Consider the following 17,165-nt stretch of genomic DNA (forward strand, 5'->3'; position numbering starts at 1 on the left):
TCATTCCAATATCAACAATTATAATAATATTTTGAGATATCTTTTTTTCTAGAGTAATAGTAATTGATGGCCCTTATGGGTACTTTTTGACTGTCAATTGAGTTACATATTAGACTTGTTTCTAGATAAAGTAAGCTGTTTCTGACACTTACTGTAAGTTTTATATCTAAAATACTTCAAATGGATGGGGTTTGTGGTTTGGGTTTGTTTTTTTTTTCCTTCATTATTGGACTTTTTTCCATACCTCTTTGGGAAAGTGAATAGCAGGGTTTTAACTTGAGGTCCAGCATAGGAGAGATTAAGCAGGACTCCATGATGGCTCACAGGAAGTAGCAGCTAAATGAGAGTGCTTGGCATGAGTTGTTTCACAGCATGAAAAATGCTGCCTATTTGTATGATCCTTTTGTTGAGCTGTTGGAGAAATTAAGGTTTTACTTTTATAAGTTGAATTTGGTTTTTTTTGAGTACAAAATCTTTAAATAAAGAACCCACTGTGCTTTTAGCAAGCAGTTTCTTTTCAAGTATCACTTATCTTCAGAAATCATATGGATAAATCTTCTGTTTGCCTGCCCATTGTGAATATGGCAGTGTTCTGCTGACCACGTAGCACCTACAAACATAGGGTATTCTATTCACTACTGGCTTTTTTATGCCATACCCGTTTGTCTGACTTGTTCAGCACTTAAAGAACAAGATGAGTTGTAATCCCTAAAATGATACAAATTTCTGCTTAAAGGAATTCCTCTTTCAAGTAAAATTGCAGCTTCTGAGAATGAGACATTTAAAATGTAAAGTTGCTTTTCACATTAATAAAGAAGGCTTTTCTCTACAAGATTTTAATACTTGGTGATTCCAAATTAAATACTGATTTGGAAACATATGCATTTATGCTTTATCTGAAAAGTCTTTTCATATATGTTTCTTTTATCAGGAGTTTTAAAGATTGTCTGCATTCTTAGGATTCAACAGAACATTTATGCCATCATTTTTGCAGAAGTTAATGCTTACAAAATACTACTTTCTTCCTATTTTTCTTGTTTTCTTTGTGCATTGTGATTGATAAAATAATAATAAATGTTTACTTTTCACTTTGTTTGATTTGTTATACAGGTTTTGTGCGGTAGTCAGAATGAACATTCTTCAGCTGCTGTAGAAGCTGTTGACAGGGAACAGGAAGTTTTCTGTAAACCTGCTGTAAAAGAAAAACTGAGTGTAGAATTACCAGTACCCAGAGATCAAGCTCAAGGTAATCACTTTGTACTATCATGGTGGCTAAAAGTACTTATTTAAAGTATTTCAGACTGGCAATTATGCCATTACTTTTTCAAGTACTGATGCATATGCTTAAATAGCTGTTTTAGAGATTTCCTCATTATTCTGAACCACTTTATTTTTGTTATGGATATTTTTTAAGCTGTTTTCATTTTCATGGATATTAGTGGAAAAAAGTTTTGGGGTTTTTCTATTTGTCTTCTTCCTTTTGTAGAAGAAGCTAGCAGTCCTACCAAAAAAATGCATGTGTATCAATATATATAAAAATGCATTCAAAATCTGGAATGGCTTCACTTATTTTAGTGTTTTGTAATGTTTACCAGAAAATTATTCTGGGCAGAACTTGTGAACAAATCACTTGTGTTAAAATTTATGGTAAAATGTTCATTTTCTTTTTTTAAAGTCCATGGTTCTTTGTGTAATTTAACTGTGCAAGAACGTATGGATGCACTTCTCCAGAAGATAATGGAAGAGTACAGCAGGTTGAAAGCACTTCAGACACAGCTGATGGCAGAGTGTAAGCAGGTAAACTTTTATAGCATAGAGTATATGAGCATTTGAATTTTCTCTGTTGCTTGAATTCCTTCTGGATGACTGAGGAATTGTTTGAAAATGTGTGTATCCTGGTTGAGTGGCAGAGCAAGGCAGTGATTTGAGAAAACAGAGAAAGCTGCTGTCCATGTCACAGAAGTGTGGACTGGTTAAGGTTAGGAGGCACCTCTGGAGTTCATCTAACCCAGCCCCTCGCCCAAAGCAGTGTCAGCTATGAAAGATTGTCAAGGACTGTGTCCAGCTGAATTTTGATACTTCATGAGCCCAGTGGGCAGCTTTGCCTTCTTCAGGTTACGAATGCCCAGCTCTTCCACCTCTCCTAGTATAACAAATGCTCCAAGCCTCCCGTCTCCTTTGTTACTCTCTGCTAGTCTCGTGCCAGTATGTCAATTCCTCTTTCATACTGGGAGTCCAACAATGGATATAATATTTTTGTGCTACTAGTAGACAAATTGTTGTTAATTGCATTTACTTGGTTATTATTTAGGTCAAGGAACCAAGGCTATCTTCTTCAGAAAGGAAGAAAGAAGAGGAACCTATCCATATGGAAATAGGAAAGGAAGGTTCGCAGACTCCTTCACAGAATCTAATGGGTAAAAAGATGTATATGCTGTTTTTAATGTATGCATATTCAGAGAGAGAGAAAAGACAATGACTTAATTGTAACTGATTTATATCTTACTACACCTAGAACATAAGAGATTTTTTTCTGATTTTGCAGTACAATACTCTGATTTTCTTAATTCAGTAAATTCTTTCAGAAGTATATTCTATGATACATTTTTAGTTAAGTATTTTTTAGTTTTCCACAATAACAATTTGTTACCCATATCAAATATTATTTTGCAAAATGGAAGATTGAGTTATTATTCTTTGTTACCGAAAAGTAGTTGACAAGATGTCAGAATTTTTTTTTTAACTACATTAATTATTCTGTCCATCACTGCTAAATATTTGTGAAGAAGTTAATATAGTTTCTTTCATTCTTTTGTTATTTCATTCTTTCGTTCTTTCGTACTTTTGTTTGTTCTTTCTTCCATTCTTTCTTTGTTTTGTGCTTTCTTTCTTTTGTTATTTTTTCTTTCTTTTTCTTTCTATCCATCTGTCCTTCTCAACCCCTGCTTCCCCTGTATTCAGATCCTACAGTTCAAGAATACTGTTCAAAGGAGATAGGGAACCTTAAAAAACAACTTGAGGAGCAGCATGCTCAAGAGCTGGAACGCCTCCAGTCCTATTTCCAGCAGCAGCTGAAAGAAAGTCAAGAGAGGTACACTACAGAGCTTGTCCATCTGCAGGATAAGCTTCAGATTGCTGGGGTATCCTCTGACCACACAAGGTATTCATCAGTTTTTTAATGATTATAACTTCACGCTCCTTCAAAAAGTGTTTCAAGTAACGATTTGTGTAATTCTACTTCAGAATTGGAGAAATTCTTTGTAAACATATTGCTCTTCTATTGTTTTGTTCCTTCAAGGGGTGTTAAGAGTGTTATGAAGAAATGACAGAAACATTGCAAATTGAGTGGTGTGGCATTTATAGTTATTAGAGGAAGATTTGATAAATGGAATAATGTATAAAAGTCATGTCATATATATGAGCTTTATAGCATCATTTTCAAACTTCAACTCCATAGACAACATTTAGTCCTCAAAACTCCAGGCATTATCCTTTACATCTTAAGACATCTTGTGTAGATGTAGTTGACAGAAATTAATTATTTTCTGGAATGAAAGGTAATAATAAAGTTTCTGATGACGTTTAGGTCCAGTTAACACATTTTCACCATGTCATGGTCAAAATACTGATTTTTTTTTTTTTAATTATTATTTCCCCTCTCTGCTTTTTGTACCTTTTTAGTGTATCCAGAGATTCAGAAAGAAAGTTGAAAGAAGTCTTCAGGAAAGTAAAGTGCACAGAAAATCTTCATCAGAAAAATATAGATAAAGCATTAGAGGTATGATGTGACTCAGTTTATAGCTAATATAACTAAGAGTGATATAATTTATATGCTTTGGCTTCTTAGATTAAAGTGAATTATGGACTAATACTTAGTAGCTTAAGGTAGTTATGATCTTAGTACTGTACTAAACTATTAGATAGTACATGTTAGGGGCAAAATATTTAATTTTTTAAAAAAAACATATCTGGGAATTATGATCAAGAAAACTTGCTTTATTGTTGATGGATTTAAATTTATTTTCTTTATTTTATCTCTGAAACAAGACGTTTCAGTTGGCTGCTTCTTACTAAAGTGGGAGAGAATCAGTGTTCAAATTCTGAGATTTCTTCAGGAATCTTTAAAATATTGTGACTTTTTTTTAAACACGAGTTATGAAAGGAGCAATTTAAGTGAAATACTAGGACTTTTGTCAGACATGCTGCACAGTTCAGGAGAAATTTTGGAAAAGTAACCCCAAAGAGTTCAAGAGAACAAGTGCAAATGGGAAAAACCCCATGCATTCCTCCCTTAGGAGTGCCAGAAACCTGGCTCAAAAATTTTGCATTTTGCAAAATAGTAATGTTGTTTTGTACTGTGATTCTGTGCTTCCTGAACTGCTTTCACTGCATTTGACATCTCAAATAGTGCTGGAAGGACAGTTGTTGCAAACTCAACTTTTTCATTTTGTTTTGAAGCAGAAACAAGGCAAAGTGTTCTACTCAGTTCTTCTGTGTTTTGGTACAAAATTATGTGATTTGTATGAGATGAAGAAAACCTAAATGCTCTTGCTGGATTTAAACTTGAAACTAATGAAGTAAAATCATAAATGATCGGAGATTTCATGTTTTTCTTACAGCTTGGTAGGGAGATGGAAATGCAGAATGATCTGGATGTTGTTCAATTGCTCCAAAAGCAGTACCAAGAAAGATTAGAAGAAGAAGTAGCAAAGGTATTACTTTTATTTCATTACTTTAATATATGTTCAAAACATCTGTCATTTTTATTTGCCATTTTCAACTATTTAGGCAATTGCTGTAGCGTATATTAACTTTTGTATGATTTATTTACAATAAATAGTTTCATTTGACTTCTGAATGGGAAAGTCTTAAAAAAATTCTGTAACATTTTGGAGTTTCTTAGCTATCTGTCCTATTCCTAACTCAGTTTCTGTTCATATGGGTTGTAGTGGTAGTGTTTAAAACTTCAAAGGAAATAGACAACATGCTACCATATTCTGCACTGGAATTTATTTTAAAACTCCAGAGACTTAGAGTGTATTTCTTGCTAACATAGGTTTATCAGCAGGTCAGTTCAAAATGCTTTGCACTTAATGGTTTAATATTATTTTCTCATCATATTTTATTGTGCATTTTAATATGTTGTGTAAAATGCATTGTTTTTCTTTGGATCTGGTGACTAAAACATGAAAATTAAAAGTAAGATTTTATAGGTAGAGCATATATGTTTCTGGATTTACTTGCTTTCTGATTTGCAAAAAGTGTCCACTTTTTTGCAGAATACAAAAAATATTCTCTTATCCGCTGCCAAGAAAACCCTTCCTTATGAGGAAACAAATGCTGCATTACTTAAGATCAGTTTAAGTTCAAAAGACAAACTCACATTTTCTGGAAAGGAAGAGTTTGTGTTTTTAAGTGCAGCAATTCTGTATTTATTATACTAATTTTTCACACTTTTTGTAGCTTTTGGTATAAATCACTGTATTCTAAATCTAGAATTTCCTGTGCACTGCTTTCTTTATACAGCCCAAAATTCCATGTCAGTCAAACTTTGGCATAGGATGCTTGGCTAGATAAAAAAAGCTTGGCACCACTGCTCTTAAGTCTGTTTGCCAGCACTTTTTGAAATCATCTAATAGGACCTTAAAAAAATATATATATTTCCATGCTAAATAATCTATTGTAATGGAAAACAGCATTGTAGTTCATTAAACTACCCTAAATACAGTGTGTCTGTATTTTAAGATGTGACCATTTTCAAGATTGACAAGATATCTTTGTTCTTTTATCCTTTTTTCTTCTGGGAACTTTTGGTACTTATGTTTTTATTGTTGATGGTCATCTGTGAAATTTCTTCAGTAATAGGAGATACTGTGAAGCATAAACTAATGCAGACTTCTCTTACTTTTTCAGGTTATTGTGTCAATGAGTGTAGCATTTGCCAAACAGACTGAATTGTCAGGAATTGCTAGGCAGAAGGAAGAAGAAGCACCAGTGCAGATTGCACATCCAGAGAGAACACATTTTGGAGTTAAGAAGCAGCACAGTGAGGAAGAGGTTGACAGCCTTCTTAGGAAAGCAACTGGAAAAGGCAGTATAAATGAAGAAGGATTGAAATCACTTTGTAAGGAACTCAGTGAAGAGTCTGGAGAGATCAACTCACTTGGAGAACAGCTTCATTCTAACAGCAGCCCTGATTGCATATTAGGAGAGACACCAACACATAAGTCAGTGATTTCTGAAGAACTTTTTTCCCATAACAAAGGTCTTACAGCAGAAGAAACACCAGTAAGTGGTAAAATAAAATGAAAGAAAAAAAAAGATGAAAATTCCATTTAAATATTTCCTTTTCCCTTTCAAAGAGTTCACAACTTTAGTCCTAAATTATCTACCCTTCTTTCCTGCATGCTATGCCTGAGGAAGGGAATATGATGTTATATTGCAGACAATAAATTGTTTAAAGACTTTTTTGCTAGGTTATATTTTAGTGTTTATACAAAGAACAGGTTAAAAATAGTGCCTAAACAGTTTGAGTCTCTTGTGATAAAGGATATCAGCTGAACACAATAATTATTAAAGTGATGCAAAGTATATAGTTAGTATTTCACAAACATGGGTGGGGCTGAGCTAAAATAAATAAGTTAAAAAGTTCGTAAAAAGCATGAAAGTTAATACTGTTAAGAGTTACTGGAAAAAATTATCTTTTGAAACTAAAGTAGTTGCACTGTTTCAGCACCCTGATGAGGTGGTGGCCACGGACACAGACACAGAAACTTCCAGGCAGCTGCTGCTGTACGAGGAGCGCTTGGAGGACATGCGGCAGGAGCTGGTGCGGCAGTACCAGGAGCACCAGCAGGCAACGGAGCTACTGAGGCAGGGGCACATGCAGCAAATGGAGCGTCAGAAGGAAAATCAAGATCAACTCTTAGCTGAGCTGGAGAGTCTTAAGATGCAATTAGCTGAGGTAATACAGAATTCAGCCAGTGAGTTAATATGGGTTATCAAAGGAACATCACCAGGCAGATTCATATTTATGCATATATATCTATTTAGAGGGAGAGAGAGGCATGCATGTATTTATTGTGTGCATGCCTGCACGCTTGTGCACACACACATACCTTTGTGTGTGTTTGTTTGTGTGTACATGCAAACACATATATGCATATATTTGTAGAAGAGATGCTTCTTTTATCATGGCTCAGGCTGTGATGAATTGATTTAGATTTCTGTAAATGTGGAGCAAACCTGCAGTGCTGCACGGCAGCCAGAAGAGAGTGATTGTGGATGCACTGCCAGTCATGCCACCTCCCAGATCCATGGCCCTGTGTAGGATGCAGGCTAGCAGCCATTTACATCAATGAAGTCACCAGCCATGACTAGAAATACTATAAAATTCTTCATTTTTCATCATTCTGATTTGAACAGTATCAATGGCTTCCTGCAACAATGTGTTTTGGCATTTTAGGGGTTTTTCCCCCAGTTCTGGGAAATAAGTCCTTACCAACTTTTAGAATGAAATAACATCTGTGGGGTTTGGTGGGAAACATCAATGTTTCTTTGCCTTTTCAAACTTAACTTGCTGTCACTCCATATCTATTCAAAGCCTACAGTAGGTGTGCTAATGAAACTCATTAGTTTATCTTAATTAATAATACTTAAAAAATAATGTCATTTGTAGACATGTGTTTCAAGGATTCCTTTCACTGAAAGACAAAGTAAAAAGAATCCTGAAGAATATATCTTGCTCTGATTTCATTTAAACAGTGTAACATTACCAAAATGCACACGAAGCTAGTAATCAGCGAATTCTAAAATTCTTTGCTGTCACTGGGGAGTGGAGCTTCAGACCTTTTCCAGACTTGGTTCTGCTCTGTTTAAGTTTGGGCTCAAGGAGTTCTGGAATCTAGAAAGCCAGTCACTTGTACCTTCGAAATCCTTTCCAGCAATATCAGCTGTTTCTCCTAGCTGCTTTGAAGGTGTCGTAGAATAATTTATCCTGGTCTTTCCTTTTGATATATGCATACTTTCTCCTTCTACCTTTTTTTTTCAGTTTGTAACTGCATCTTTGTCAGGGTTTCAAATTCCTGTAACTGATAAAAATCACTAAGTAGAACTTAGGCTGCTGGGGATTTTTTTTTGTTTTTAATGCCAAGTATGTACATTCATAAGAACTACATACAAGTATATGCATTGTGTTTAAGCCATGAACATTTCTAGCTCTTCTGAAAGAGAATGTGTATAGGATTTTTATAAAAATAAATTATTATTATCTTTTGTCTTGTGCAAAACATGTTATAGCATGTAATATTCAGAAATTCATTCCACTTTGCATTGTGATCATTGTATTTCCTAAAGAGCATAAAAATGGTATGAAAATGTTAAGGAAGGTTTAAGTATTTTTAGCTGTATTCAATTCTAGAAAGCTTTCAGTGTTTTTGTAATGATTTAAAGAGACGGACTGAAATTTCATTGTTTGTAAAGTATCTGTAAAGAATTAGAAGTGACAGGACTCACTTTACTCAGAAGCTTAAAAAACTGTGTGAGCCTCTATAACACTTCTTTCTTAGCATGTCTCAATGGAGAATGACAGCCTGGTTGCAGAGAGAGAGAGAATACTGTTAGAAGAACTGGAATCATTAAAACAACATTCCGTACCCGGAAAAGAGAGGCTGTTTTGTGGGTTACAAAACAACAGCACACAGACAGAGGTAAATATGGACTTTGACTTTTTGGGCAACTGTGGCATGTAAAACCAGTAAAAGATTCCTGTTCGCTGTTACTTGTTCTGTGTAATATATTTTCCTAAAAGATGTTGGGTATTTGGAGCAGAGCAGCTGTAAGATTCAAGAGGTGGTAGTGGTAAACATTGCTTTTTGACTTCAGGTAAGCAGAAGCTGGTTGAACAGCTTGCAGGTGGGGATTATTACTACAGCTATTTCTTTAAGTAAACTCACTTTTTCATATTGCTATAGCAACACAAACAGAAAATACAACAACTGTTGAATCAGTGTAACAAAGTTCTTTCTGATTGGCCCTACCTTGGATTTCCGGGTTGTTTTTGTTAATATTTTTTTTCCACATAGTAAGAGTATTACTTTATTTGTAATTAGGTGCAGAAGTATTAAAAAGGAAATGACAACTTATTTAGGTTTTAAATTTCATATCCTTCCGTATATAAGAAGAATATGTTGATTCTGACATGACAGGATTTCTGTCCTTTTTGTTTTCTCTCCCTCTGCCAAAACTTACTCAGAATGAAAATGAAAACCAAAAGGATGCAAGGGAGCAGCTCTTTGAGCATGAAGATGGGGGAAGAAAGCCTGATGAAACACCTTCAGCTCTTCTTTCTAAAGAAAGGTGCTTAGAACTGTTAAGAAAATATTTTTCTTAAATTTTTATAATCTTGTTCTTGCTGTTAATAATATTTATAAGCTTTATTCTGACTGATGATAATGTGCACATTTTGTTCTAGAAAAACATATTTCTAAGTTTATGTACTTTAGGTTAAATAGTGTCTTATTTTTAATAAGCCTAACAATATAGAGGATGAGACAAATCTTAGTCTGTTTTTCTATATCTTTTGTATTACACACATTGAATTATAGACATTGCTTCTACACATATATTTATATACATATTGTATGTCCATATGAATTAAGTTTATATTAGTACGAATGTTTTATTTTATAATCCCATTTGACTATTCTGTAAAGTTTTTGATCTGTGTAGAGGGGCAATTTTCTTAACTGTCATTTAAGAAAGAATTTATTTTATAATAAATACCAGGTGAAAGCAGATCTCCTCTTTAAAAGAATAACTAGATCGAATGCCAAGATAAAAGTAGAACTAGTTATAAATACTTTGACTTTTTACATACTTTGTAAAAAGAGCTGACTCTTAACACAAATGTGTATTTAGTATTTATATGATGTAGGGTTTAGCCTTAAAAAAGAAATCTTAATTTTGTTATTTCAGTTGCAAATCTTCTTTGGTAGTAAGGGTGTGTAAAGGCTACAACCCACTGGGAAATCAGGGAAAGATCAGAAGGTTGATTAGCTTCTGTCCTGCAGGCATGTTTTTCAGAAGGCTAATGAAAAACTCATGAAGATTCTTTTAGAAGTTGTGAAGACAACTGTAGCAATGGAGGAGACAATTGGTCAGCATGTTCTTGGGTTACTGGATCGATCTGGGAAAGTCCAGGCTTCCAAACAAGCTGGTTGGGACACTGACACAGAGGAGTCAATAAAACCCTGCATCCGTGTGGGGTATGAAAAAGGTACTGATTGTATGGTTTATCATTTGCATGTTTTAATTATATATTTAAATACTCTTAGTTTTGATATTTTAAATTAAACTTTTTTTTAAGGAAAAAGCCCCTATAACCTATTTTTCATTTGAATGCATATGGCATCTCTACTTAAGAGACAACATTTCAGTAGTTGTCTGGGTCATGCTCCACACCAGTTGCAGCTCACATCTAGCGTCCTGTTGCAAAGCCTGCAACAGAATGGGAAAGTAATAGAGAAGTCAAGGAAAAAATGGTTTCTGTTGATGGAGGCAAAGAGAATGAAACATAGCTCCATGGCATATTGCACCACTTACACCCTCCTGTGTATATGTGGGAAGTGGGAGCTAGTGTCAAGAGCTGTATCTCCACCAGTGCACTAAAAGTACAGAAGCATGCTGCTGGTCAATGAGGGCAAGCTGGTAGGGGGCCTATATATGTGTGCTTACAGACTTCATTAACTTCCTAAGGAAGTGCTTGCATGCAAATCCAGTTTTGAACACAGTTCCAAGAGCTTCTCAACTGCCAACACTTGCCCATCAGCTGTTTCCAGGAGTGCTAGCTGGCACAAGACTGAAGGAGCATTTTGATGTTATAGTTAGTTGCATACCAGTGTCAGAGAGCTCTGCCAGGCTCTGTTTATTTTCTTGTGACTGCAGTAGGATAGTATTTGTCCATTTCTCTTTTGGGCAAGAGTAGGTGCTTGATTGTACTGCCATTTAGGTACATTAAGGTTGTGCACATGCATCCTGGATCTTGTGGGGAGCTAATGAACAACAGATCAGTTCAACCTCAAACACATTATATATCTAGATTTGACTGGAATTTTAACTACTAGGAATGAGAAAAAGAACTGGAAGTCAAATACTACATTTCAGTATTAAGAGAGTGTCTATTACAGGATAATAATACAACTGGTAAATGAAAGTGAACTTTACCTCTTTCTTCAAAATCTAGATTATTGTATGGTATTGATTCTATCTGGCTTTAAATATAGGTCACATTAAGCCTTGGGGCAGGTTAAGAAAGGTTGCATGAGTTTGTAGCACAGACACATCTTCAGTCGATCACTCAAAAGGTTATCTGCAATGAAATGTATTAAAGTTGTAGTCTAAAAGTTTCTGAAGTTTTCTAATTAACAGCACTTTTATTCTTGTACTGCCGTTTAATTTTTTAAAAAAATTAACTTTCGTTTTCTGTACATATAACTGTATTTAGTTGTGAGAAAAATTATCTTTTGAAACTTCAGGCTTTTGAGGCTTTACCTTTTTCCTCAAATAGCAGATTGGATAGCTAAGGTTCTCATATTATTTTTGCCTGCTCCTGCACATCAGTGTATACTTGTACATGTCACTAATTATTGTCATTAACAATTCTTAATATGGATTACTTGCATTACATGTATATAGCAAAACACAGTTAAAAATATCTTTTTTTGTCATTTTGACTTATTTGGTTTTCATAATGCTGCTGTGTAAACACACAACATGCCCTGTAATTTGAATGATTTGCTAATTTCTTGTGAAGTCTTCTGATGAAAGAGGAGTCTCTTCAGGCAGAAAAAAGCTGTCTTCCATATGTTAGTGACAGAATGTGTTTGCTATTAGTGTATTTTGAAGAGATATGTAAGGTTTTACTCTCCTGTAAGAAAGCGGGTGTCTGTTCTTGTAATGCCCCTCCTTGGTACAGAGCAGCATTTGAGCTGCCCACCGACTAAATGGATATGGGAGCATCCATTTCGGGAGTCATGCAGCCATAGGAATAGTTGCACTGTTTCATCAGCTAAAGTGGTTCGTCTTTATTCAAACAGAATTAAATGACCAATTCTGTAAGGGCTTTCAGCAACGGGATTTTTGTTTTTCATTTTCTATACTAACACTAAATGGCCTGAGGATAAATTTTAAATTTTTCCCCATTATTTTCTGGAAGTAAGAAATATGTAGACACTGTTGGGTTTTTTTAACTGTGCATATTACTGTATTTTCTAGTTCCCAGCCAAACAGATCTTCCTTTTTAATTAGTTAGGAAATCTGTAGGAATTAATTTATTCTAATAAAAATCTAATAATAGAGTAGTAAAATAATGTATTTTTTGAAGGGAATTCTCTCTGACCTTCTGAATGTAATCCATATGTATTGGCAAGCAAACTCAGCCTACTGTTTTTACTGAGTTTCAGCATTTTTAAAAGCTGAATTTTTAAGATCATATACCTATAACCACACCTGATTTATAGAGGGACATTGACTAGGTTATCTGCGAGCACAGGATTTTATTTCTAGAAGAGTGAGTAAAGTTCAAATTTCAGTCATAAAACACATAATTGGAATGGCATTTGTGCTCATTAATCTGGTGAGTTTACTTGGGTAGAGGGACTGCAGTAAAGCAGGTTGCTCTGGCGAGGTTATGGCATTCCTTGAATATTAAACCCTCTTGCCTACCTTCTGAGCTGTTTATTTCTGAGCAGTGTAACAGGAAAAAAGGTAGTAAATGGCTAAACACTGTTGCCACAAGACTGATTTTTTTGTTTTGAATTTGTAACCCCTGAGCTTAATTCCTAAGTGGAATCCCAGGAGTAAACGGAGATACTGGCTCTACACAATGCAAAATGTGTATTGCTTCATATATGTCAGTTGGCAGCTCATAAACAACTTCTGTATCTGAAACTTCTGAGCAAGCACTGTATAATTAAGCACTTTTCTTAAGATTTAGTGGGCCGTGACATCTGATGTGCTGAACTGCATGCTCTATGGAAAAGGAAACAATATAGACCTTTGTTTCTTTGGTTGATTTTTTTCTTCATTACCAGGAGAGAGTTTACACAAAGAGATGATAGTTTTACTTAAGTCAGTTATATTCTATTAATTATCTTGTATTGTCTGAAAAACAAAATTGCAGGACAGAGGAGTATAATTTAGTTCTGTTAGGGTGGGAGACTGAACAGCCATATAAGGATAAACAAAATGGGAATTAGACATTAAGCTGCCAGGGGTGATTAATGAGACTGAGCAATGTTTCTATTTCTTGTTTCCACCATTGAAAATTGTGTGGAAAGATGCTGTATTGAGCTGCTGTGTACTAAGACCATTTTGAGGGGAAGGAGATACAGAGACTTTTACTGTGCACTTAGGAAGACATTTAATTTGAATTTGTGTTTCACTTTGTAGAAATCATAATATGGTTGTCTACATTGATCATTTTGGTTGCCAACCCCATTGTATATACAGAATTATTACAAGTTTTTTGTGCATTTGATACTTGTTGGGGTTTTTTGTTATCTTTGAGATGATTACAGTTTCCATGTGCCAAATTATACTTTTGGTGACAGCTCACTTTTACTTTCCTCATTTTTCATAGTTACGTTTCAGGCAAATTATGATGTTTTGGTTTGAGATATTTCATATAACAAACTCATGTTTTAATGTTGATTTATTTTGTATTTATCGAGAAAAAATGGAAGTGAATTATAAAAGAATTGTCACAAACAAAACAGGAGTTTTAAGTCTTGTGAGTTTGTGGAGGCCTGTTGGTACTGTTCTGGTCACTAGCAAGAAGAAATAATAATATTAGTGGCATTATTAATGTAAAAGACATATTCTGAACCTGGCTTTTAAAAATTACATGCTGAGCCGCCATCAGTGTTTGTAAGTTTTTTTCAGTAGTTTCCAGACAGACAGTTCAGATGATTTGCAACCAACTGTACATTTCTGCAGTCATTTTGTATAATCTTTATTTTTGTATTTTACACACAATCATCATTGCACAATTCAGATGTACCTCTGAAGCAAATAATTTACTGAAATAGAAGGGTGACAGGACATGAATTATGGGTTAAACCTGAGAAGGAAAACAGGAACATTACCTAGATGATTTGTACTCCATCAGGAAATAATTGGATTGTGCAATAACTAATATGTCATTGTTTTATCTTGTTTATAGCTGTGCTACTGTACTGTGAGCTTTTATTTTGTGAGATCTCTGAAGCTAAGCAGGGTCTTACCTGGTCAGTTCTTAAGATGGGTGTCCTCCAAAGAGCATCAGGTGCTGCAGTAAGTGTGTTGGTGGCTCAGTAGGGAATACATTTTCCTTCTACTCAGTCTTTAACCAATACTTTGGCACAGCATTTGGAAATACGTATGCTGCTCAATATCCATCTCAAATGAAGGTCCTTTCTACTCTGAGGATATTAAAGCTTCTGCATCACTATTGATATATTTTGAAACACTCAAACACAGCCCAAATTTGGGTGGTAAGATATCAAAATGCTATTGAATAGAAAAAGGTGAAATTGTTAATTTTGCAGCCTTCCTTATACTGCAGAGGGTTGGAATATTAGGGTGTTGTGGGAAGGCTTTTATGGTCCATAAACCCATTGTTTATTTAGTGTACTGGCAGAAAATGACTGCCAGCCACTGCTAGGGTGATTCCACTACAGGAATTTATGACTGCCATTCCAAAGTGCAGTACTAAAAAGTGCTTTGAAATCCTGTGTAGATGAAAGGTGCCATGTGAATGTATTTTCTGTTCATCTGGTTGCTCATTCTATTCATGCATATAGTGTGCTTCTGTTACTTCCCTTTGGAGTGTGAAAACAGTTTGTAACATTATTTATATCCCTCATATCTAAAAGGAGATATGAAACAGTAATAATACAACTAGAAGAAAAAAAAAACTAAATGCATCTGCATTTGAAAAATCTTAGCAATTTTAAGAGAAAAGTAAACAAAGTGAAACCTTCCTCAATTAAAATCACTATAGCTTAGTTTGTTGTGTATGGGTCATATATATGGCTGCAGATATTATTGTCAGAATACTTGCAGGTAGGAATGTATGTTAAGTACACCAGGTGGTAAATCATGTTGCAGCTTGTTACAAAAAAGCTAAAAACAAACCTCAAACTAGAATCTGACTTGCTTGATAGGTTCAAACAACATCAACAAGAGTGCTCATATTATTATATGCCTGCCAATATTATTTGCCTGCCTGGTTAAGAGGCAAAATCAACAAGGTCCAACTACATTTTTGAAGGCAATTTCTGTGATTGACCTGTTTTAATTTCAGTTCAATTTCTGTAGCTAAACAAAACTGTTCTAGTTCAGCAGTCACAATTCGTGGAGTAACCAGGAACTTGAATTCAAAGATAACACAGTATTGAAACTTCATTGCTAAACAGGCATTTACTATTCATTTAGTCATACTGCTTTTCCTGAAAAATAAGATATTTTTGAGAAACTCCTAAGCAAAAACATCTAATTGTTAAAAAATGCACCATACAATATTTACTTTAAATATATTCCAAACATATACTTCATTTAAATAAATTGTCATTTTAAAAACTCTCCACATTAGCATTTATTCCTGACATTTCAGATCTGTCAGTCTAAGGGTATAACACTTCTTTATTTTTAAAAGACTATCAACAATAGTTTCAACTGTCACAATATACCTATTGTATTGTTCTTTCATACCAAAAGTGTGATTTTAAAACATCTCAAGACTTTACTTTCACTTAAATTGCTTAAATATAGCCTTGAATTCTAAATATGGCAAATTTGCTGTTTTCTAAAGGAATTGCTATCAGTCTAATACCATAGGCAAACCTATGTGTGTCTGACTTTTCAGAAAGAATGGATAATGTCTTTAAATGGAATCAGACCTCAGGAAGATTGAGAAGCAGGCAGGTGCCAGGTGGCCCAGCAGCAGTCCTGCTGCACTGTACTTGATTTGTTCAGCTACCCATTTTAGTAAATTTTCAGTTCTCTAATAACTATGCTGAGTACTGTCGTTATGTATTCCATTCTGTTTGTCCTAAGAAGCTGAATTGCATGCATGCCTTTCCTTTTACTCACTGGAGTTTGTTTCACTGACTTGAACAATTTTGTGTTAATGCATAGTAACATAATTGGATGTTGGGGAAACAGGGATTGACAGTCTGTTGTTGGTTTTGTTTGGGGTTTTTAAACTGATTTGTCTTGTAAAGACAATCTTGCAAGTATTATTGCAAGTTATGCTAAGTAATAAGGGTTACTGATCATAAAATAGGTTCGAAGATGAGCGTCAGAGCCCCTTGGCATACAGAAAGTTTGTCTAAAATACTGTCTGTTAATATCTCCTTTTCTCTTGCACTTCTGCTTCTTTTTAATTAACACATTGTTTATCTTGTTTGTGTGAATTTTAGTATGCAGTACTTCCTTTTCTGTATTTGTGACTAAGGTGAATATTTTAATCATTTTTGGACTTGTCTTTCTTACTGTTACTCAGTTGCACAGCTTTTCATGTTTGCAATTACTAAGAGTCTGTGTGAAAAGATAACTATTTTTTTTCTCAGACTCCTGCTCCTTATATCATGGTAGTAGTATGGGAGATGATGATATTAACATGTGGTCAGGAGCAGCGGGTGAAGGACTGCTGAGCCAGCATCTTGCAGAAAGTGGGATGGAAATAGATCCTGAAAATGAAGAGCTCATTCTGAATATTAGTTCTCGACTGCAGGCGGCTGTTGAAAAACTTCTGGAAGCTATCAATGAAACTTCAAATCAGGTGGGGTGATTTAATAGAGAAGCACTTTAAACTCTGTGTCTCAGCTGGGCTTTTTTCTTTCGCTTGTGATTGTCTTTTCATAAGCCTAAAACCCATAGGTTCATTTTGACAGCTGTAACAATACTTCAGGTGCCTCCACCCAAAAAGAGACTGCTTCAGCATGACTCCACTGAATGAATTTACTTTCCTGCTGAAAATCTGCTTTGGTCTGTAGAGGAAGCCTGAATTTGAGCATTCTTACCAATCTAGGGCAATCTTTCATTGCTCATTCAGATCATCTGCATTCTGCTATCAACTGAGAGATGAGACAGGAGATGTCAGAGCACATAGAGCTCCTGAAGAG

General features: G+C 34.9%; 1 protein-coding gene across 7 annotated transcripts in view; it reads left to right on the forward strand.

The window, feature by feature from the left end:
* The window catches only part of AKAP9 (A-kinase anchoring protein 9), a 103,832-nt gene that overhangs the window by 48,854 nt on the left and 37,813 nt on the right, over positions 1–17,165 (forward strand). For 6 of the 7 annotated variants that reach the window (XM_021551652.4, XM_021551655.4, XM_021551653.4 and 3 more), the window contains 12 exons: positions 1,111–1,246; positions 1,676–1,797; positions 2,312–2,417; positions 2,962–3,160; positions 3,682–3,778; positions 4,620–4,712; positions 5,914–6,288; positions 6,734–6,964; positions 8,568–8,708; positions 9,254–9,357; positions 10,071–10,276; positions 16,611–16,822. In XM_021551652.4, coding sequence (XP_021407327.3) covers positions 1,111–1,246; positions 1,676–1,797; positions 2,312–2,417; positions 2,962–3,160; positions 3,682–3,778; positions 4,620–4,712; positions 5,914–6,288; positions 6,734–6,964; positions 8,568–8,708; positions 9,254–9,357; positions 10,071–10,276; positions 16,611–16,822 — 2,022 coding nt within the window. The remainder of the gene's footprint in view (positions 1–1,110; positions 1,247–1,675; positions 1,798–2,311; positions 2,418–2,961; positions 3,161–3,681; positions 3,779–4,619; positions 4,713–5,913; positions 6,289–6,733; positions 6,965–8,567; positions 8,709–9,253; positions 9,358–10,070; positions 10,277–16,610; positions 16,823–17,165) is intronic. The other variant, XM_085573096.1, reaches the window with a different exon arrangement.

This window comes from Lonchura striata, chromosome 2, assembly GCF_050655825.1.
Source record: "Lonchura striata isolate lonStrDom1 chromosome 2, ASM5065582v1, whole genome shotgun sequence".
Lineage (NCBI taxonomy): Eukaryota > Metazoa > Chordata > Aves > Passeriformes > Estrildidae > Lonchura > Lonchura striata.